The sequence below is a fragment of the Cetorhinus maximus genome, chromosome 16, assembly GCF_964194155.1.
Source record: "Cetorhinus maximus chromosome 16, sCetMax3.hap1.1, whole genome shotgun sequence".
Taxonomy (NCBI): domain Eukaryota; kingdom Metazoa; phylum Chordata; class Chondrichthyes; order Lamniformes; family Cetorhinidae; genus Cetorhinus; species Cetorhinus maximus.
Window position 1 is genome coordinate 90,550,178 of NC_135894.1, and position 25,274 is coordinate 90,575,451.

Below are 25,274 nucleotides of genomic sequence, written 5' to 3' on the forward strand. Positions count from 1 at the left end.
AACGACCACACCAGCAACATCTGCAAACTTAACGACCACACCAGCTACAACTGCAAACCTAACGAACACACCAGCAGCTACTACAAACCTAACGACCAAACCAGCAGCTACTGCAAACCAAGCGACCACACCAGCAGCTACTGCAAACCTAACGACCACACCAGCAACTACTGCAAACCTAACGACCACACCAGCAACTACTGCAAACCTAACGACCTTACCAGCAACAATTGCAAACCTAACGACCTCACCAGCAACAACTGCAAATCTAACGACCCCACAAGCAACAACTGCTAACCTAATGACCTCACCAGCAACAACTGCAAACCTAACGACCTCACCAGCAACAACTGCAAACCTAACGACCCCACCAGCTACTACTGCAAACCTAACGACCCCACCAGCTACAACTGCAAACCTAATGACCCCACCAGCTACCACTGCAAACCTAACGACCCCACCAGCTACAACTGCAAACCTAACGACCACACCAGCAACAACTGCAAACATAACGACCAAAACAGCAACAACTGCAAACCTAACGACCCCACCAGTAATAACTGCAAACCAATCAACCACACCAGCAACACCTGCAAACCAATCAACCACACCAGCAACATCTGCAAACCAATCAACCACACCAGCAACAACTGCAAACCTAATGACCAAACCAGCAACAACTGCAAACCTTACGACCAAACCAGCAACAACTGCAAACCAATCAAACACACCAGCAACAACTGCAAACCAATCAAACACACCAGCAACAACGGCAAACCTAACGACCACACCAGCAACATCTGCAAAACTAACGACCACACCAGCAACTGCTGCAAACCTAACGACCACACCAGCAACAACTGTAAACCTAACGACCACACCAGCAACAACTGCAAACTTAACGACCACACAATCTACAACTGCAAACCTAACGACCACAACAGCAGCTACTGCAAACCTAACAACCTTACCAGCAACAACTGCAAACCTAGCGACCACACCAGCAACAACTGCAGACCTAACGACCACACCAGCAACTACTGCAAACCTAACGACCACACCCGCAAATAATGCAAACCTAACGACCACACCAGCAACAACTGCAAACCTAATGACCACACAAGCCACAACTACAAACCTAACGACCAAACCAGCAACAACTGCAAACTTAACGGCCACACAATCTACAACTGCAAACCTAACGACCAGACCAGCAGCTACTGCAAACCTAACAACCTTACCAGCAACAACTGCAAACCTAGCGACCACACCAGCAACAACTGCAGACCTAACGACCACACCAGCAACTACTGCAAACCTAACGACCACACCCGCAAATAATGCAAACCTAACGACCACACCAGCAACAACTGCAAACCTAACGACCGCACCAGCAACAACTGCTAACCTAACGACCTCACCAGCAACAGGTGCAAACCTAACGACCACACCAGCAACAACTGCATGCCCAACAACCACACCAGCAACAACTGCAAACCTAACGACCACACCAGCAACAACTGCAAACCTCACGACCCCTCCAGCTACAACTGCAACCGTAACGACCACACCAGCAACAACTGCAAACCTAACGACCACACCAGCAACAACTGCAAAACTAATGACAACACCGGCAACAACTGCAAACCCAACGAACCCACCAGCAACAACTGCAAACCTAACGACCCCACCAGGAACAACTGTAAACCTAACGACCACACCTGCAACAACTGGAAAACTAATGACCACACCAGCAACAACTGCAAGCCCAACAACCACACCAGCAACAACTGCAAACCTAACGACCACACCAGCAACAACTGCAAAACTAATGACCACACCAGCAACAACTGCAAACCCAACGAACCCACCAGAAACAACTGCAAATCTAACGACCACACCAGCAACAACTGCAAACCTAACGACCAAAACAGCAACAACTGCAAACCTAATGACCCCACCAGCTACAACTGTAAACCTAACGACCACACCAGCAACAACTGCAAACCTAACGACCCCACCAGCTACAACTGCAAACCTAACGACCACACCAACAACATCTGCAAACGTAACGACCCCACCAGCAACATCTGCAAACCTAACGACCACACCAGCAGCTACTGCAAAGCTAGCGACCACACCAGCTACAACTGCAAACCTAACGACCCCACCAGCAACATCTGCTAACCTAGCAACCACACCAGCAACAACTGCACACCTTCCGACCACACCAGCAACAACTGCAGACCTAACGACCACACCAGCAACGACTGCAAACCCAACCACCACACCAGCTACAACTGCAAACCTAACGACCACACCAGCTACAACTGCAAACATAACGACCTCACCAGCCACAACTGCAAACCTAACGACCACACCAACAAAAACTGCAAACCTAACGACCACACCAGCAACAACTGCAAACCTAATGACCACACCAGCAAATACTGCAAACCTAACGACCACACCAGCAACTACTGCAAACCTAACGACCACACGAACAACAACTGCAAACCTAACGACCACACAAGCAACAACTGCAAACCTAACGACCACACCAGCAACAACTGCAAACCTTACGACCACACCAGCAACTACTCCAAACCGAAAGACCACACCAGCAACAACTGCAAACCTGACGACCACACCAGCAACAACTGCAAACCTAACGACCACACCAGCTCCAACTGCAAACCCAATGACCCCACCAGCTACAACTGCAAACCTAACGACCCCACCAGCTACACCTGCAAATCTAACGACCCCACCAGCTACAACTGCAAACCTAACGACCCCACCAGCTACTACTGCAAACCTAACGACCCCACCAGCTACACCTGCAAATCTAACGACCCCACCAGCTACAACTGCAAACCTAACGACCCCACCAGCTACTACTGCAAACCTAACGACCCCACCAGCAACAACTGCAAACCTAGCGACCACACCAGCAACAACTGCAAACCTAACGACCTCACCAGCTACAACTGCAAAACTAACGACCACACCAGCAACAACTGCAAACCTAACGACCACACCAGCAACAACTGCAAACCTAACGACCACACCAGCTACAACTGCAAAACTAACGAACACACCAGCAACAACTGCAAACCTAACGACCCCACCAGCTACAACTTCAAACCTAACGAACACACCAGCAACAACTACAAGCCCAACGACCCCACCAGCAACAACTGCAAACCTAACGACCCCACCAGCTACAACTTCAAACCTAACGAACACACCAGCAACAACTACAAGCCCAACGACCCCACCAGCAACAACTGCAAACCTAACGACCAAAACAGCAACAACTGCAAACCTAACGACCCCACCAGTAATAACTGCAAACCAGTCAACCACACCATCAACATCTGTAAACCAATCAACCACACCAGCAACAACTGCAAACCTAACGACCTCACCAGGAACAACTGCAAACCTAACGACCCCACAAACAACATCTGCTAACCTAATGACCACACCAGCAACAACTGCAAGCCCAACGACCACACCAGCAACAACGGCAAACCTAACGACCACACCAGCAACAACTGCAAACCTAACGTCCCCACCAGCTACAACTGCAAACCTAATGACCACACCAGCAACAACTGCAAACCTAACGACCATGCCAGCAACAACTGCAAACCTAACGACCCCGCCAGCAACAACTGCAAAACTAACGTCCCCACCAGCAACAACTGCAAACCTAACGTCCCCACCAGCAACAACTGCAAACCTAACGTCCCCACCAGCTACAACTGCAAACCTAACGACCACACCAGCAACAACTGCAAACCTAATGACCCCACCAGCTACAACTGTAAACCTAACGACCACACCAGCAACAACTGCAAACCTAACGACCCCACCAGCTACAACTGCAAACCTAACGACCACACCAACAACATCTGCAAACGTAACGACCCCACCAGCAACATCTGCAAACCTAACGACCACACCAGCAGCTACTGCAAAGCTAGCGACCACACCAGCTACAACTGCAAACCTAACGACCCCACCAGCAACATCTGCTAACCTAGCAACCACACCAGCAACAACTGCACACCTTCCGACCACACCAGCAACAACTGCAGACCTAACGACCACACCAGCAACGACTGCAAACCCAACCACCACACAAGCCACAACTGCAAACCTAACGACCACACCAGCAACAGCTGCAAACCTAACGACCACACCAGCTACAACTGCAAACCTAACGACCACACCAGCTACAACTGCAAACATAACGACCTCACCAGCCACAACTGCAAACCTAACGACCACACCAACAAAAACTGCAAACCTAACGACCACACCAGCAACAACTGCAAACCTAATGACCACACCAGCAAATACTGCAAACCTAACGACCACACCAGCAACTACTGCAAACCTAACGACCACACGAACAACAACTGCAAACCTAACGACCACACAAGCAACAACTGCAAACCTAACGACCACACCAGCAACAACTGCAAACCTTACGACCACACCAGCAACTACTCCAAACCGAAAGACCACACCAGCAACAACTGCAAACCTGACGACCACACCAGCAACAACTGCAAACCTAACGACCACACCAGCTCCAACTGCAAACCCAATGACCCCACCAGCTACAACTGCAAACCTAACGACCCCACCAGCTACACCTGCAAATCTAACGACCCCACCAGCTACAACTGCAAACCTAACGACCCCACCAGCTACTACTGCAAACCTAACGACCCCACCAGCTACACCTGCAAATCTAACGACCCCACCAGCTACAACTGCAAACCTAACGACCCCACCAGCTACTACTGCAAACCTAACGACCCCACCAGCAACAACTGCAAACCTAGCGACCACACCAGCAACAACTGCAAACCTAACGACCTCACCAGCTACAACTGCAAAACTAACGACCACACCAGCAACAACTGCAAACCTAACGACCACACCAGCAACAACTGCAAACCTAACGACCACACCAGCTACAACTGCAAAACTAACGAACACACCAGCAACAACTGCAAACCTAACGACCCCACCAGCTACAACTTCAAACCTAACGAACACACCAGCAACAACTACAAGCCCAACGACCCCACCAGCAACAACTGCAAACCTAACGACCCCACCAGCTACAACTTCAAACCTAACGAACACACCAGCAACAACTACAAGCCCAACGACCCCACCAGCAACAACTGCAAACCTAACGACCAAAACAGCAACAACTGCAAACCTAACGACCCCACCAGTAATAACTGCAAACCAGTCAACCACACCATCAACATCTGTAAACCAATCAACCACACCAGCAACAACTGCAAACCTAACGACCTCACCAGGAACAACTGCAAACCTAACGACCCCACAAACAACATCTGCTAACCTAATGACCACACCAGCAACAACTGCAAGCCCAACGACCACACCAGCAACAACGGCAAACCTAACGACCACACCAGCAACAACTGCAAACCTAACGTCCCCACCAGCTACAACTGCAAACCTAATGACCACACCAGCAACAACTGCAAACCTAACGACCATGCCAGCAACAACTGCAAACCTAACGACCCCGCCAGCAACAACTGCAAAACTAACGTCCCCACCAGCAACAACTGCAAACCTAACGTCCCCACCAGCAACAACTGCAAACCTAACGTCCCCACCAGCTACAACTGCAAACCTAACGACCACACCAGCAACAGCTGCAAACCTAACGACCACACCAGCAACAACTGCAAACCTAATGACCCCACCAGCAAGAACTGCAAACCTAACGTCCCCACCAGCAACAACTGGAAACCTAACGTCCCCACCAGCAACAACTGCAAACCTAATGACCCCACCAGCTACAACTGCAAACCTAACGACCACACCAGCAACAACTGGAAGCCCAACGACCACACCAGCAACAACTGCTAACCTAACGACCACACCAGCAACAACTGCAAACCTAACGACCCCACCAGCAACAACTGCAAAACTAATGACCTCACCACCAACAACTGCAAACCTAACGACCTCACCAGCAACAACTGCAAACCAAACGACCCCACAAGCAACAACTGCTAACCTAATGACCACACCAGCAACAACTACAAAACTAATGACCTCACCAGCAACAACTGCCAACCTAATGACCACACCAGCAACAACTGCAAACCTAACGTCCACACCAGCAACAACTGCAAACCTAACGACCCCACCAGCTACAACTGCAAACCTAACGACCCCACCAGCTACAACTGCAAACCTAACGACCACACCAGCAACAACTACAAGCCCAACGACCCCACCAGCAACAACTGCAATCCTAACGACCAAACCAGCAACAACTGCAAACCTAACGACCCTACCAGTAATAACTGCAAACCAGTCAACCGGACCAGCAACATCTGTAAACCAATCAACCACTCCAGCAACTACTGCAAACCTAACGACCACAGCAGCAACTACTGCAAACCTAACGACAACACCAGCAACATCTGCAAAACTAACGACCCCACCATCTACAACTGCAAACCTAACGCCCCCACCGGCTACAACTGCAAACCTAAGGACCACACCAGCTACAACTGCAAACCTAACGACGCCACTAGCTACAACTGTAAATCTAACGACCACACCAGCAACTACTGCAAACCTAACGAGCACACCAGCAACAACTGGAAACCTAACGACCACACCAACAACAACTTCAAACTTAACGACCACACCAGCTACAACTGCAAACCTAACGTCCCCACCAGCTACAACTGCAAACCTAACGAACACACCAGCAGCTACTACAAACCTAACAACAAACCCTGCATCAACTGCAAACCTAACGACCACACCAGCAGCTGCTGCGAACCTAACGACCACACCAGCTACAACTGCAAACCTAACGACCACACCAGCAACAGCTGCAAACCTAACGAACACACCAGCAGCTACTACAAACCTAACAACAAACCCTGCATCAACTGCAAACCTAACGACCACACCAGCAGCTACTGCAAACCTAACGAACACACCAGCAACTACTGCAAAGCTAACGACCCAACCCGCAACTACTGCAAACCTAACGTCCACATCAGCAACTACTGCAAACCTAACGACTACACCAGCAACTACTGCACACCTAACGACTGAACCAGCATCTACTGCAAACCTAACGACCACACCAGCAACAACTGCAAATCTAACGACCACACCAGCAAGAACTGCAAACCTAACGACCACACCAGCATCTACTGCAAACCTACCGACCCCACCAGCTACCACTGGAAACCTAACGACCCCACCAGCTACAACTGCAAACCTAACGACCCCACCAGCTACAACTGCAAATCTAACGACCCCACCAGCTGCAACTCCAAACCTAACTACCACACCAGCAAGAACTGCAAACCCAACGACCAGACCAGCAACAACTGCAAACCTAATGACCAAAACAGCAACAACTGCAAACCTAATGACACCACCAGTAATAACTGCAAACCAATCGACCACACCAGCAACATCTGCAAACCTAACCACCTCACCAGCAACAACTGCAAACCTAACGACAACACCAGCAACAACCGCAAACCTAACGACACCGCCAGCAACCACAGCAAACATAATGACCCCACCAGCAACAACTGCAAACCTAACGACCCCACCAGCTACAACTGCAAACCTACCGACCCCACCAGCAACAACTGCAAACCTAACGACCCCACCAGCAACAACTGCAAACCTAACGACCCCACCAGCTACAATAGCAAACCTAACGACCCCACCAGCTACAACTCCAAACCTAATGACCACACCAGCAACAACTGCAAACCTAACGACCCCACCAGCTACAACTGCAAACCTAATGAACCCACCAGCTACAATAGCAAACCTAACGACCCCACCAGCTACAACTCCAAACCTAATGACCACACCAGCAACAACTGCAAACCTAACGACCCCACCAGCTACAACTGCAAACCTAACGACCCTCCCAGCTACAACTGCAAACCTAACGAACACACCAGCAACAACTGCAAATCTAATGACCACACCAGCAAGAACTGCAAATCTAGCGAACACACCAGCAACAACTGCAAACCTAACGACCCCACCAGCTCCAACTGCAAACCTAACGACCCCACCAGCTCCAACTGCAAACCTAACGACCCCACCAGCTACAACTGCAAATCTAACGACCCCACCAGCTAAAACTCCAAACCTAACGACCACACCAGCAACAACTGCAAGCCCAACGACCACACCAGCAACATCTACAAACCTAACGACCACACCAGCAACAACTGCAAACCTAACGACCACACCAGCAACAACTGCAAACCTAACGACCACACCAGCAACATCTACAAACCTAACGACCACACCAGCAACAACTGCAAACCTAACGACCACATCAGCAACATCTACAAACCTAACGACCCCACCAGCAACAACTGCAAACTTAATGACCCCACCAGCATCAACTGCAAACCTAACGACCCCACCAGCATCAACTGTAAGCCCAACGACCCCACCAGCATCAACTGCAAACCTAACGACCTCTCCAGCAACAACTGCAAACCTAACGTCCCCACCAGCTACAACTGCAAACCTAATGACCACACCAGCAACAACTGCAAACCTAACGTCCCCACCAGGAACAACTGCAAACCTAACGACCCCACCAGAAACAACTGCAAACCTAACGTCCCCACCAGCAACAACTGCAAACCTAACGTCCCCACCAGCAACAACTGCAAACCTAACGTCCCCACCAGCTACTACTGCAAACCTAACGACCACACCAGCAACAACTGCAAACCTAACGACCACACCAGCAACAACTGCAAACCTAATGACCCCACCAGCAAGAACTGCAAACCTAACGTCCCCACCAGCAACAACTGGAAACCTAACGTCCCCACCAGCAACAACTGCAAACCTAATGACCCCACCAGCTACAACTGCAAACCTAACGACCACACCAGCAACAACTGGAAGCCCAACGACCACACCAGCAACAACTGCAAACCTAATGACCACACCAGCAACAACTGCAAACCTAACGACCCCACCAGCAACAACTGCAAAACTAATGACCTCACTACCAACAACTGCAAACCTAACGACCTCACCAGCAACAACTGCAAACCAAACGACCCCACAAGCAACAACTGCTAACCTAATGACCACACCAGCAACAACTGCAAAACTAATGACCTCACCAGCAACAACTGCCAACCTAATGACCACACCAGCAACAACTGCAAACCTAACGTCCACACCAGCAACAACTGCAAACCTAACGACCCCACCAGCTACAACTGCGAACCTAACGACCCCACCAGCTACAACTGCAAACCTAACGACCACACCAGCAACAACTGCAAATCTAACGACCCCACCAGCTACAACTGCAAACCTAACGAACACACCAGCTACAACTGCAAACCTAACGACCCCACCAGATACAACTGCAAACCTAACGACCCCACCAGCTACAACTGCAAACCTAACGACCACACCAGCAACAACTACAAGCCCAACGACCCCACCAGCAACAACTGCAATCCTAACGACCAAACCAGTAACAACTGCAAACCTAACGACCCCACCAGTAATAACTGCAAACCAGTCAACCGGACCAGCAACATCTGTAAACCAGTCAACCACTCCAGCAACTACTGCAAACCTAACGACCACAGCAGCAACTACTGCAAACCTAACGACAACACCAGCAACATCTGCAAAACTAACGACCCCACCAGCTACAACTGCAAACCTAACGACCCCACCAGCTACAACTGCAAACCTAAGGACCACACCAGCTACAACTGCAAACCTAACGACGCCACTAGCTACAACTGTAAATCTAACGACCACACCAGCAACTACTGCAAAGCTAATGAGCACACCAGCAACAACTACAAACCTAACGACCCCACCAGCTACAATTGCAAACTTAACGACCACACCAGCAACTACTGCAAACCTAACGACCACACCAGCAACAACTGCAATCCTAACGACCCCACCAGCTACAACTGCAAACCTAACGACCACACCAGCTACAACTGCAAACCTAACGACCACACCAGCAACAACTGCAAACCTAACGACCACGCCAGCAAGAACTGTATACCTAACGACCACATCTGCAAGAACTGCAAACCTAGCGACCACACCAGCAGCTACTGCTAACCTAACGACCACACCAGCAGCTACTGCAAACCTAACGAACACACCAGCAGCTACTGCAAACCTAGCGACCACACCAGCAACTACTGCAAACCTAACGACTACACCATCAATAACTGCAAAACTAACGAACACACCAGCAACAACTGCAAATCTAATGACCACACCAGCAAGAACGGCAAATCTAACGAACACACCAGCAACAACTGCAAACCTAACAACCCCACCAGCTCCAACTGCAAACCTAACGACCCCACCAGCTACAACTGCAAACCTAACGACCCCACAAGCTGCAACTGCAAATCTAACGACCCCACCAGCTACAACTGCAAATCTAACGACCCCACCAGCTACAACTCCAAACCTAATGACCACACCAGCAACAACTCCAAACCTAATGACCACACCAGCAACAATTGCAAACCTAACGACTCCACCAGCTCCAACTGCAAACCTAACGACCCCACCAGCTACAACTGCAAATCTAACGACCCCACCAGCTACAACTCCAAACCTAATGACCACACCAGCAACAACTGCAAGCCCAACGACCACACCAGCAACATCTACAAACCTAACGACCACACCAGCAACAACTGCAAACCTAACGACCACACCAGCAACAACTGCAAACCTAACGACCACACCAGCAACATCTACAAACCTAACGACCACACCAGCAACAACTGCAAACCTAACGACCACACCAGCAACAACTGCAAACCTAACGACCACATCAGCAACATCTACAAACCTAACGACCCCTCCAGCAACAACTGCAAACTTAATGACCCCACCAGCATCAACTGCAAACCTAACGACCCCACCAGCTACAACGGGAAACCTAACGACCCCACCAGCTACGACTGCAAGCCCAACGACCACACCAGCAACAACTGCAAACCTAACGACCACACCAGCAACAACTGCAAACCTAACGACCACACCAGCAACATCTACAAACCTAACGACCACACCAGCAACAACTGCAAACCTAACGACAACACCAGCAACAACTGCAAACCTAACGACCACATCAGCAACATCTACAAACCTAACGACCCCACCAGCAACAACTGCAAACTTAATGACCCCACCAGCATCAACTGCAAACCTAACGACCCCACCAGCTACAACGGGAAACCTAACGACCCCACCAGCTACGACTGCAAGCCCAACGACCACACCAGCAACAACTGCAAACCTAACGACCTCTCCAGCAACAACTGCAAACCTAACGTCCCCACCAGCTACAACTGCAAACCTAATGACCACACCAGCAACAACTGCAAACCTAACGTCCCCACCAGGAACAACTGCAAACCTAACGACCCCACCAGCAACAACTGCAAACCTAACGTCCCCACCAGCAACAACTGCAAACCTAACGTCCCCACCAGCAACAACTGCAAACCTAACGTCCGCATCAGCTACTACTGCAAACCTAACGACCACACCAGCAACAACTGCAAACCTAACGACCACACCAGCAACAACTGCAAACCTAATGACCCCACCAGCAAGAACTGCAAACCTAACGTCCCCACCAGCAACAACTGGAAACCTAACGTCCCCACCAGCAACAACTGCAAACCTAATGACCCCACCAGCTACAACTGCAAACCTAACGACCACACCAGCAACAACTGGAAGCCCAACGACCACACCAGCAACAACTGCAAACCTAATGACCACACCAGCAACAACTGCAAACCTAACGACCCCACCAGCAACAACTGCAAAACTAATGACCTCACTACCAACAACTGCAAACCTAACGACCTCACCAGCAACAACTGCAAACCAAACGACCCCACAAGCAACAACTGCTAACCTAATGACCACACCAGCAACAACTGCAAAACTAATGACCTCACCAGCAACAACTGCCAACCTAATGACCACACCAGCAACAACTGCAAACCTAACGTCCACACCAGCAACAACTGCAAACCTAACGACCCCACCAGCTACAACTGCAATCCTAACGACCAAACCAGTAACAACTGCAAACCTAACGACCCCACCAGTAATAACTGCAAACCAGTCAACCGGACCAGCAACATCTGTAAACCAATCAACCACTCCAGCAACTACTGCAAACCTAACGACCACAGCAGCAACTACTGCAAACCTAACGACAACACCAGCAACATCTGCAAAACTAACGACCCCACCAGCTACAACTGCAAACCTAACGACCCCACCGGCTACAACTGCAAACGTAAGGACCACACCAGCTACAACTGCAAACCTAACGACGCCACTAGCTACAACTGTAAATCTAACGACCACACCAGCAACTACTGCAAACCTAATGAGCACACCAGCAACAACTACAAACCTAACGACCCCACCAGCTACAATTGCAAACTTAACGACCACACCAGCAACTACTGCAAACCTAACGACCACACCAGCAACAACTGCAATCCTAACGACCCCACCAGCTACAACTGCAAACCTAACGACCACACCAGCTACAACTGCAAACCTAACGACCACACCAGCAAAAACTGCAAACCTAACGACCACGCCAGCAACAACTGTATACCTAACGACCACATCTGCAAGAACTGCAAACCTAGCGACCACACCAGCAGCTACTGCTAACCTAACGACCACACCAGCAGCTACTGCAAACCTAACGAACACACCAGCAGCTACTGCAAACCTAGCGACCACACCAGCAACTACTGCAAACCTAACGACTGCACCATCAATAACTGCAAAACTAACGAACACACCAGCAACAACTGCAAATCTAATGACCACACCAGCAGGAACTGCAAATCTAACGAACACACCAGCAACAACTGCAAACCTAACGACCCCACCAGCTCCAACTGCAAACCTAACGACCCCACCAGCTCCAACTGCAAACCTAACGACCCCACAAGCTGCAACTGCAAATCTAACGACCCCACCAGCTACAACTGCAAATCTAACGACCCCACCAGCTACAACTCCAAACCTAATGACCACACCAGCAACAACTCCAAACCTAATGACCCCACCAGCTACAACTCCAAACCTAATGACCACACCAGCAACAATTGCAAACCTAACGACCCCACCAGCTCCAACTGCAAACCTAACGACCCCACCAGCTACAACTGCAAATCTAACGACCCCACCAGCTACAACTCCAAACCTAATGACCACACCAGCAACAACTGCAAGCCCAACGACCACACCAGCAACATCTACAAACCTAACGACCACACCAGCAACAACTGCAAACCTAACGACCACACCAGCAACAACTGCAAACCTAACGACCACACCAGCAACATCTACAAACCTAACGACCACACCAGCAACAACTGCAAACCTAACGACCACACCAGCAACAACTGCAAACCTAACGACCACATCAGCAACATCTACAAACCTAACGACCCCACCAGCAACAACTGCAAACTTAATGACCCCACCAGCATCAACTGCAAACCTAACGACCCCACCAGCTACAACGGGAAACCTAGCGACCCCACCAGCTACGACTGCAAACCTAACGTCCCCACCAGCTACAACTGCAAACCTAATGACCACACCAGCAACAACTGCAAACCTAACGACCACACCAGCAACAACTGCAAACCTAACGTCCCCACCAGCTACAACTGCAAACCTAATGACCACACCAGCAACAACTGCAAACCTAACGTCCCCACCAGGAACAACTGCAAACCTAACGACCCCACCAGCAAAAACTGCAAACCTAACGTCCCCACCAGCAACAACTGCAAACCTAACGACCACGCCAGCAAGAACTGTATACCTAACGACCACATCTGCAAGAACTGCAAACCTAGCGACCACACCAGCAGCTACTGCTAACCTAACGACCACACCAGCAGCTACTGCAAACCTAACGAACACACCAGCAGCTACTGCAAACCTAGCGACCACACCAGCAACTACTGCAAACCTAACGACTACACCATCAATAACTGCAAAACTAACGAACACACCAGCAACAACTGCAAATCTAATGACCACACCAGCAAGAACGGCAAATCTAACGAACACACCAGCAACAACTGCAAACCTAACAACCCCACCAGCTCCAACTGCAAACCTAACGACCCCACCAGCTACAACTGCAAACCTAACGACCCCACCAGCTCCAACTGCAAATCTAACGACCCCACCAGCTACAACTGCAAATCTAACGACCCCACCAGCTACAACTCCAAACCTAATGACCACACCAGCAACAACTCCAAACCTAATGACCCCACCAGCTACAACTCCAAACCTAATGACCACACCAGCAACAATTGCAAACCTAACGACCCCACCAGCTCCAACTGCAAACCTAACGACCCCACCAGCTACAACTGCAAATCTAACGACCCCACCAGCTACAACTCCAAACCTAATGACCACACCAGCAACAACTGCAAGCCCAACGACCACACCAGCAACATCTACAAACCTAACGACCACACCAGCAACAACTGCAAACCTAACGACCACACCAGCAACAACTGCAAACCTAACGACCACACCAGCAACATCTACAAACCTAACGACCACACCAGCAACAACTGCAAACCTAACGAACACACCAGCAACAACTGCAAACCTAACGACCACATCAGCAACATCTACAAACCTAACGACCCCTCCAGCAACAACTGCAAACTTAATGACCCCACCAGCATCAACTGCAAACCTAACGACCCCACCAGCTACAACGGGAAACCTAACGACCCCACCAGCTACGACTGCAAGCCCAACGACCACACCAGCAACAACTGCAAACCTAACGACCACACCAGCAACAACTGCAAACCTAACGACCACACCAGCAACATCTACAAACCTAACGACCACACCAGCAACAACTGCAAACCTAACGACCACACCAGCAACAACTGCAAACCTAACGACCACATCAGCAACATCTACAAACCTAAGGACCCCACCAGCAACAACTGCAAACTTAATGACCCCACCAGCATCAACTGCAAACCTAACGACCCCACCAGCTACAACGGGAAACCTAACGACCCCACCAGCTACGACTGCAAGCCCAACGACCACACCAGCAACAACTGCAAACCTAACGACCTCTCCAGCAACAACTGCAAACCTAACGTCCCCACCAGCTACAACTGCAAACCTAATGACCACACCAGCAACAACTGCAAACCTAACGTCCCCACCAGGAACAACTGCAAACCTAACGACCCCACCAGCAACAACTGCAAACCTAACGTCCCCACCAGCAACAACTGCAAACCTAACGTCCCCACCAGCAACAACTGCAAACCTAACGTCCGCATCAGCTACTACTGCAAACCTAACGACCACACCAGCAACAACTGCAAACCTAACGACCACACCAGCAACAACTGCAAACCTAATGACCCCACCAGCAAGAACTGCAAACCTAACGTCCCCACCAGCAACAACTGGAAACCTAACGTCCCCACCAGCAACAACTGCAAACCTAATGACCCCACCAGCTACAACTGCAAACCTAACGACCACACCAGCAACAACTGGAAGCCCAACGACCACACCAGCAACAACTGCAAACCTAATGACCACACCAGCAACAACTGCAAACCTAACGACCCCACCAGCAACAACTGCAAAACTAATGACCTCACTACCAACAACTGCAAACCTAACGACCTCACCAGCAACAACTGCAAACCAAACGACCCCACAAGCAACAACTGCTAACCTAATGACCACACCAGCAACAACTGCAAAACTAATGACCTCACCAGCAACAACTGCCAACCTAATGACCACACCAGCAACAACTGCAAACCTAACGTCCACACCAGCAACAACTGCAAACCTAACGACCCCACCAGCTACAACTGCGAACCTAACGACCACACCAGCAACAACTACAAGCCCAACGACCCCACCAGCAACAACTGCAATCCTAACGACCAAACCAGTAACAACTGCAAACCTAACGACCCCACCAGTAATAACTGCAAACCAGTCAACCGGACCAGCAACATCTGTAAACCAATCAACCACTCCAGCAACTACTGCAAACCTAACGACCACAGCAGCAACTACTGCAAACCTAACGACAACACCAGCAACATCTGCAAAACTAACGACCCCACCAGCTACAACTGCAAACCTAACGACCCCACCGGCTACAACTGCAAACGTAAGGACCACACCAGCTACAACTGCAAACCTAACGACGCCACTAGCTACAACTGTAAATCTAACGACCACACCAGCAACTACTGCAAACCTAATGAGCACACCAGCAACAACTACAAACCTAACGACCCCACCAGCTACAATTGCAAACTTAACGACCACACCAGCAACTACTGCAAACCTAACGACCACACCAGCAACAACTGCAATCCTAACGACCCCACCAGCTACAACTGCAAACCTAACGACCACACCAGCTACAACTGCAAACCTAACGACCACACCAGCAAAAACTGCAAACCTAACGACCACGCCAGCAACAACTGTATACCTAACGACCACATCTGCAAGAACTGCAAACCTAGCGACCACACCAGCAGCTACTGCTAACCTAACGACCACACCAGCAGCTACTGCAAACCTAACGAACACACCAGCAGCTACTGCAAACCTAGCGACCACACCAGCAACTACTGCAAACCTAACGACTGCACCATCAATAACTGCAAAACTAACGAACACACCAGCAACAACTGCAAATCTAATGACCACACCAGCAAGAACTGCAAATCTAACGAACACACCAGCAACAACTGCAAACCTAACGACCCCACCAGCTCCAACTGCAAACCTAACGACCCCACCAGCTCCAACTGCAAACCTAACGACCCCACAAGCTGCAACTGCAAATCTAACGACCCCACCAGCTACAACTGCAAATCTAACGACCCCACCAGCTACAACTCCAAACCTAATGACCACACCAGCAACAACTCCAAACCTAATGACCCCACCAGCTACAACTCCAAACCTAATGACCACACCAGCAACAATTGCAAACCTAACGACCCCACCAGCTCCAACTGCAAACCTAACGACCCCACCAGCTACAACTGCAAATCTAACGACCCCACCAGCTACAACTCCAAACCTAATGACCACACCAGCAACAACTGCAAGCCCAACGACCACACCAGCAACATCTACAAACCTAACGACCACACCAGCAACAACTGCAAACCTAACGACCACACCAGCAACAACTGCAAACCTAACGACCACACCAGCAACATCTACAAACCTAACGACCACACCAGCAACAACTGCAAACCTAACGACCACACCAGCAACAACTGCAAACCTAACGACCACATCAGCAACATCTACAAACCTAACGACCCCACCAGCAACAACTGCAAACTTAATGACCCCACCAGCATCAACTGCAAACCTAACGACCCCACCAGCTACAACGGGAAACCTAGCGACCCCACCAGCTACGACTGCAAGCCCAACGACCACACCAGCAACAACGGCAAACCTAACGACCACACCAGCAACAACTGCAAACCTAACGTCCCCACCAGCTACAACTGCAAACCTAATGACCACACCAGCAACAACTGCAAACCTAACGTCCCCACCAGGAACAACTGCAAACCTAACGACCCCACCAGCAAAAACTGCAAACCTAACGTCCCCACCAGCAACAACTGCAAACCTAACGTCCCCACCAGCAACAACTGCAAACCTAACGTCCCCACCAGCTACTACCGCAAACCTAACGACCACACCAGCAACAACTGCAAACCTAACGACCACACCAGCAACAACTGCAAACCTAATGACCCCACCAGCAAGAACTGCAAACCTAACGTCCCCACCAGCAACAACTGGAAACCTAACGTCCCCACCAGCAACAACTGCAAACCTAATGACCCCACTTGCTACAACTGCAAACCTAATGACCACACCAGCAACAACTGGAAGCCCAACGACCACACCAGCAACAACTGCAAACCTAATGACCACACCAGCAACAACTGCAAACCTAACGACCCCACCAGCAACAACTGCAAAACTAATGACCTCACTACCAACAACTGCAAACCTAACGACCTCACCAGCAACAACTGCAAACCAAACGACCCCACAAGCAACAACTGCTAACCTAATGACCACACCAGCAACAACTGCAAAACTAATGACCTCACCAGCAACAACTGCCAACCTAATGACCACACCAGCAACAACTGCAAACCTAACGTCCACACCAGCAACAACTGCAAACCTAACGACCCCACCAGCTACAACTGCGAACCTAACGACCCCACCAGCTACAACTGCAAACCTAACGACCACACCAGCAACAACTGCAAATCTAACGACCACACCAGGATCAATTGCAAACTTAACGACCCCACCAGCTACAACGGGAAACCTAACGACCCCACCAGCTACGACTGCAAGCCCAACGACCACACCAGCAACAACGGCAAACCTAACGACCACACCAGCAACAACTGCAAACCTAACGTCCCCACCAGCTACAACTGCAAACCTAATGACCACACCAGCAACAACTGCAAACCTAACGACCATGCCAGCAACAACTGCAAACCTAACGACCCCACCAGCAACAACTGCAAAACTAACGTCCCCACCAGCAACAACTGCAAACCTAACGTCCCCACCAGCAACAACTGCAAACCTAACGTCCCCACCAGCTACAACTGCAAACCTAACGACCACACCAGCAACAACTGCAAACCTAACGACCACACCAGCAACAACTGCAAACCTAATGACCCCACCAGCAAGAACTGCAAACCTAACGTCCCCACCAGCAACAACTGGGAACCTAACGTCCCCACCAGCAACAACTGCAAACCTAATGACCCCACCAGCTACAACTGCAAACCTAACGACCACACCAGCAACAACTGGAAGCCCAACGACCACACCAGCAACAACTGCAAACCTAACGACCACACCAGCAACAACTGCAAACCTAACGACCCCACCAGCAACAACTGCAAAACTAATGACCTCACCACCAACAACTGCAAACCTAACGACCTCACCAGCAACAACTGCAAACCAAACGACCCCACAAGCAACAACTGCTAACCTAATGACCACACCAGCAACAACTGCAAAACTAATGACCTCACCAGCAACAACTGCCAACCTAATGACCACACCAGCAACAACTGCAAACCTAACGTCCACACCAGCAACAACTGCAAACCTAACGACCCCACCAGCTACAACTGCAAACCTAACGACCACACCAGCAACAACTGCAAATTTAACGACCCCACCAGCTACAACTGCAAACCTAACGAACACACCAGCTACAACTGCAAACCTAACGACCCCACCAGCTACAACTGCAAACCTAACGACCCCACCAGCTACAACTGCAAACCTAACGACCCCACCAGCTACAACTGCAAACCTAACGACCACACCAGCAACAACTACAAGCCCAACGACCCCACCAGCAACAACTGCAATCCTAACGACCAAACCAGCAACAACTGCAAACCTAACGACCCCACCAGTAATAACTGCAAACCAGTCAACCGGACCAGCAACATCTGTAAACCAATCAACCACTCCAGCAACTACTGCAAACCTAACGACCACAGCAGCAACTACTGCAAACCTAACGACAACACCAGCAACATCTGCAAAACTAACGACCCCACCATCTACAACTGCAAACCTAACGCCCCCACCGGCTACAACTGCAAACCTAAGGACCACACCAGCTACAACTGCAAACCTAACGACGCCACTAGCTACAACTGTAAATCTAACGACCACACCAGCAACTACTGCAAACCTAACGAGCACACCAGCAACAACTGGAAACCTAACGACCACACCAGCAACAACTGCAAACTTCACGACCACACCATCTACAACTGCAAACCTAACGACCACACCAGCAGCTCCTGCGAACCTAACGACCACACCAGCAACAGCTGCAAACCTAACGAACACACCAGCAGCTACTACAAACCTAACAACAAACCCTGCATCAACTGCAAACCAATCGACCACACCAGCAACATCTGCAAACCTAACGACCACACCAGCAACTACTGCAAAGCTAACGACCCAACCCGCAACTACTGCAAACCTAACGTCCACATCAGCAACTACTGCAAACCTAACGACTACACCAGCAACTACTGCACAGCTAACGACTGAACCAGCAACAACTGCAAATCTAACGACCACACCAGCAAGAACTGCAAACCTAACGACCCCACCAGCTCCAACTGCAAACCTAACGACCCCACCAGCTCCAACTGCAAACCTAACGACCCCACAAGCTGCAACTGCAAATCTAACGACCCCACCAGCTACAACTGCAAATCTAACGACCCCACCAGCTACAACTCCAAACCTAATGACCACACCAGCAACAACTCCAAACCTAATGACCCCACCAGCTACAACTCCAAACCTAATGACCACACCAGCAACAATTGCAAACCTAACGACCCCACCAGCTCCAACTGCAAACCTAACGACCCCACCAGCTACAACTGCAAATCTAACGACCCCACCAGCTACAACTCCAAACCTAATGACCACACCAGCAACAACTGCAAGCCCAACGACCACACCAGCAACATCTACAAACCTAACGACCACACCAGCAACAACTGCAAACCTAACGACCACACCAGCAACAACTGCAAACCTAACGACCACACCAGCAACATCTACAAACCTAACGACCACACCAGCAACATCTACAAACCTAACGACCACACCAGCAACAACTGCAAACCTAACGACCACACCAGCAACAACTGCAAACCTAACGACCACACCAGCAACATCTACAAACCTAACGACCACACCAGCAACAACTGCAAACCTAACGACCACATCAGCAACATCTACAAACCTAACGACCACACCAGCAACAACTGCAAACCTAACGACCACACCAGCAACAACTGCAAACCTAACGACCACATCAGCAACATCTACAAACCTAACGACCCCACCAGCAACAACTGCAAACTTAATGACCCCACCAGCATCAACTGCAAACCTAACGACCCCACCAGCTACAACGGGAAACCTAACGACCCCACCAGCTACGACTGCAAACCTAATGTCCCCACCAGCTACAACTGCAAACCTAATGACCACACCAGCAACAACTGCAAACCTAACGTCCCCACCAGGAACAACTGCAAACCTAACGACCCCACCAGCAACAACTGCAAACCTAACGTCCCCACCAGCAACAACTGCAAACCTAACGTCCCCACCAGCAACAACTGCAAACCTAACGTCCGCACCAGCTACTACTGCAAACCTAACGACCACACCAGCAACAACTGCAAACCTAACGTCCCCACCAGCAACAACTAGAAACCTAACGTCCCCACCAGCAACAACTGCAAACCTAATGACCCCACCAGCTACAACTGCAAACCTAACGACCACACCAGCAACAACTGGAAGCCCAACGACCACACCAGCAACAACTGCAAACCTAATGACCACACCAGCAACAACTGCAAACCTAACGACCCCACCAGCAACAACTGCAAAACTAATGACCTCACTACCAACAACTGCAAACCTAACGACCTCACCAGCAACAACTGCAAACCAAACGACCCCACAAGCAACAACTGCTAACCTAATGACCACACCAGCAACAACTGCAAAACTAATGACCTCACCAGCAACAACTGCCAACCTAATGACCACACCAGCAACAACTGCAAACCTAACGTCCACACCAGCAACAACTGCAAACCTAACGACCCCACCAGCTACAACTGCGAACCTAACGACCCCACCAGCTACAACTGCAAACCTAACGACCACACCAGCAACAACTGCAAATCTAACGACCCCACCAGCTACAACTGCAAACCTAATGAACACACCAGCTACAACTGCAAACCTAACGACCCCACCAGCTACAACTGCAAACCTAACGACCCCACCAGCTACAACTGCAAACCTAACGACCACACCAGCAACAACTACAAGCCCAACGACCCCACCAGCAACAACTGCAATCCTAACGACCAAACCAGTAACAACTGCAAACCTAACGACCCCACCAGTAATAACTGCAAACCAGTCAACCGGACCAGCAACATCTGTAAACCAATCAACCACTCCAGCAACTACTGCAAACCTAACGACCACAGCAGCAACTACTGCAAACCTAACGACAACACCAGCAACATCTGCAAAACTAACGACCCCACCAGCTACAACTGCAAACCTAACGACCCCACCGGCTACAACTGCAAACCTAAGGACCACACCAGCTACAACTGCAAACCTAACGACGCCACTAGCTACAACTGTAAATCTAACGACCACACCAGCAACTACTGCAAACCTAACGAGCACACCAGCAACAACTGGAAACCTAACGACCACACCAGCAACAACTGCAAACTTAACGACCACACCAGCTACAACTGCAAACCTAACGACCACACCAGCAGCTGCTGCGAACCTAACGACCACACCAGCTACAACTGCAAACCTAACGACCACACCAGCAACAGCTGCAAACCTAACAAACACACCAGCAGCTACTACAAACCTAACAACAAACCCTGCATCAACTGCAAACCTAACGACCACACCAGCAGCTACTGCAAACCTAACGAACACACCAGCAACTACTGCAAAGCTAACGACCCAACCCGCAACTACTGCAAACCTAACGTCCACATCAGCAACTACTGCAAACCTAACGACTACACCAGCAACTACTGCACACCTAACGACCGAACCAGCAACAACTGCAAATCTAACGACCACACCAGCAAGAACTGCAAACCTAACGACCACACCAGCATCTACTGCAAACCTACCGACCCCACCAGCTGCAACTCCAAACCTAACTACCACACCAGCAACAACTGCAAGCCCAACGACCAGACCAGCAACAACTGCAAACCTAATGACCAAAACAGCAACAACTGCAAACCTAATGACACCACCAGTAATAACTGCAAACCAATCGACCACACCAGCAACATCTGCAAACCTAACGACCGCACCAGCAACAACTGCAAACCTAACCACCTCACCAGCAACAACTGCAAACCTAATGACAACACCAGCAACAACCGCAAACCTAACGACACCGCCAGCAACCACAGCAAACATAATGACCCCACCAGCAACAACTGCAAACCTAACGACCCCACCAGCTACAACTGCAAACCTACCGACCCCACCAGCAACAACTGCAAACCTAACGACCCCACCAGCAACAACTGCAAACCTAACGACCCCACCAGCTACAATAGCAAACCTAACGACCCCACCAGCTACAACTCCAAACCTAATGACCACACCAGCAACAACTGCAAACCTAACGACCCCACCAGCTACAACTGCAAACCTAACGACCCTCCCAGCTACAACTGCAAACCTAACGACCCCACCAGCTCCAACTGCAAACCTAACGACCCCACCAGCTACAACTGCAAACCTAACGACCCTCCCAGCTACAACTGCAAACCTAACGACCCCACCAGCTCCAACTGCAAACCTAACGACCCCACCAGCTACAACTGCAAATCTAACGACCACACCAGCAACAACTACAAACCTAACGACCCCACCAGCTACAATTGCAAACTTAACGACCACACCAGCAACTACTGCAAATCTAACGACCACACCAGCAACAACTGCAAACCTAACGACCCCACCAGCTACAACTGCAAACCTAACGACCACACCAGCTACAACTGCAAACCTAACGACCACACCAGCAACAACTGCAAACCTAACGACCACGCCAGCAACAACTGTATACCTAACGACCACATCTGCAAGAACTGCAAACCTAGCGACCACACCAGCAGCTACTGCTAACCTAACGACCACACCAGCAGCTACTGCAAACCTAACGAACACACCAGCAGCTACTGCAAACCTAGCGACCACACCAGCAACTACTGCAAACCTAACGACTACACCATCAATAACTGCAAAACTAACGAACACACCAGCAACAACTGCAAATCTAACGACCACACCAGCAAGAACTGCAAATCTAACGAACACACCAGCAACAACTGCAAACCTAACGACCCCACCAGCTCCAACTGCAAACCTAACGACCCCACCAGCTACAACTGCAAATCTAACGACCCCACCAGCTACAACTGCAAATCTAACGACCCCACCAGCTACAACTCCAAACCTAATGACCACACCAGCAACAATTGCAAACCTAACGACCCCACCAGCTCCAACTGCAAACCTAACGACCCCACCAGCTACAACTGCAAATCTAACGACCCCACCAGCTACAACTCCAAACCTAATGACCACACCAGCAACAACTGCAAGCCCAACGACCACACCAGCAACATCTACAAACCTAACGACCACACCAGGAACAACTGCAAACCTAACGACCACACCAGCAACAACTGCAAACCTAACGACCACACCAGCAACATCTACAAACCTAACGACCACACCAGCAACAACTGCAAACCTAACGACCACACCAGCAACAACTGCAAACCTAACGACCACACCAGCAACAACTGCAAACCTAACGATCAAATCAGCAACATCTACAAACCTAACGACCCCACCAGCAACAACTGCAAACTTAATGACCCCACCAGCAACAACTGCAAACCTAACGACCCCACCAGCTACAACTGGAAACCTAATGACCCCACCAGCTACGACTGCAAACCTAACTACCACACCAGCAACTACTGCAAGCCCAACGACCACACCAGCTACAACTGCAAACCCAACGACCCCACCAGCAACAACTGCAAACCTAATGACCACGCCAGCAACAGTTGTAAACCTAACGACCACGCCAGCAACAACGGCAAACCTAACCAGCACACCAGCAACAACTGCAAACCTAATCACCACCCCAGCAACAACTGTAAACCTAACTACCACGCCAGCAACAACTGCAAACCTAATGACCGCAACAGCAACAACTGCAAACCTAACGAACGCACCAGCAACAACTGCAAACCTAACGACCACACCAGCAACAACTGCAAACCTAACGAACGCACCAGCAACAACTACAAACCTATCGACCACACCAGCAACAACTGGAAACCTAATGACCCCACCAT

General features: G+C 50.1%; 1 protein-coding gene across 1 annotated transcript; it reads left to right on the plus strand.

Annotated features, from left to right (window-relative positions):
- The first annotated feature begins 13,621 nt into the window (after positions 1-13,621).
- On the plus strand, positions 13,622-25,262 carry LOC144691899 (uncharacterized). Its single transcript, XM_078560473.1, has 4 exons — positions 13,622-13,713; positions 14,058-14,212; positions 14,505-15,172; positions 25,215-25,262. The coding sequence occupies exons 1-4, from the start codon at positions 13,622-13,624 to the stop codon at positions 25,260-25,262; spliced, it is 963 nt and encodes a 320-aa protein (XP_078416599.1).
- Positions 25,263-25,274: the final 12 nt, after the last annotated feature.

Excerpts from the sequence above, each read along its gene's own strand:
- LOC144691899 (XM_078560473.1), top strand. The coding sequence starts at position 13,622 with ATGACCCCACCAGCATCAACTGCAAACCTAACGACCCCACCAGCTACA. Across the intron at positions 13,714-14,057 it reads GCTACGACTGCAAACCTAAC|CTACTGCAAACCTAACGAAC; the intron begins GTCCCCACCAGC and ends CCACACCAGCAG. Across the intron at positions 14,213-14,504 it reads TGACCACACCAGCAAGAACG|CTCCAACTGCAAACCTAACG; the intron begins GCAAATCTAACG and ends CGACCCCACCAG.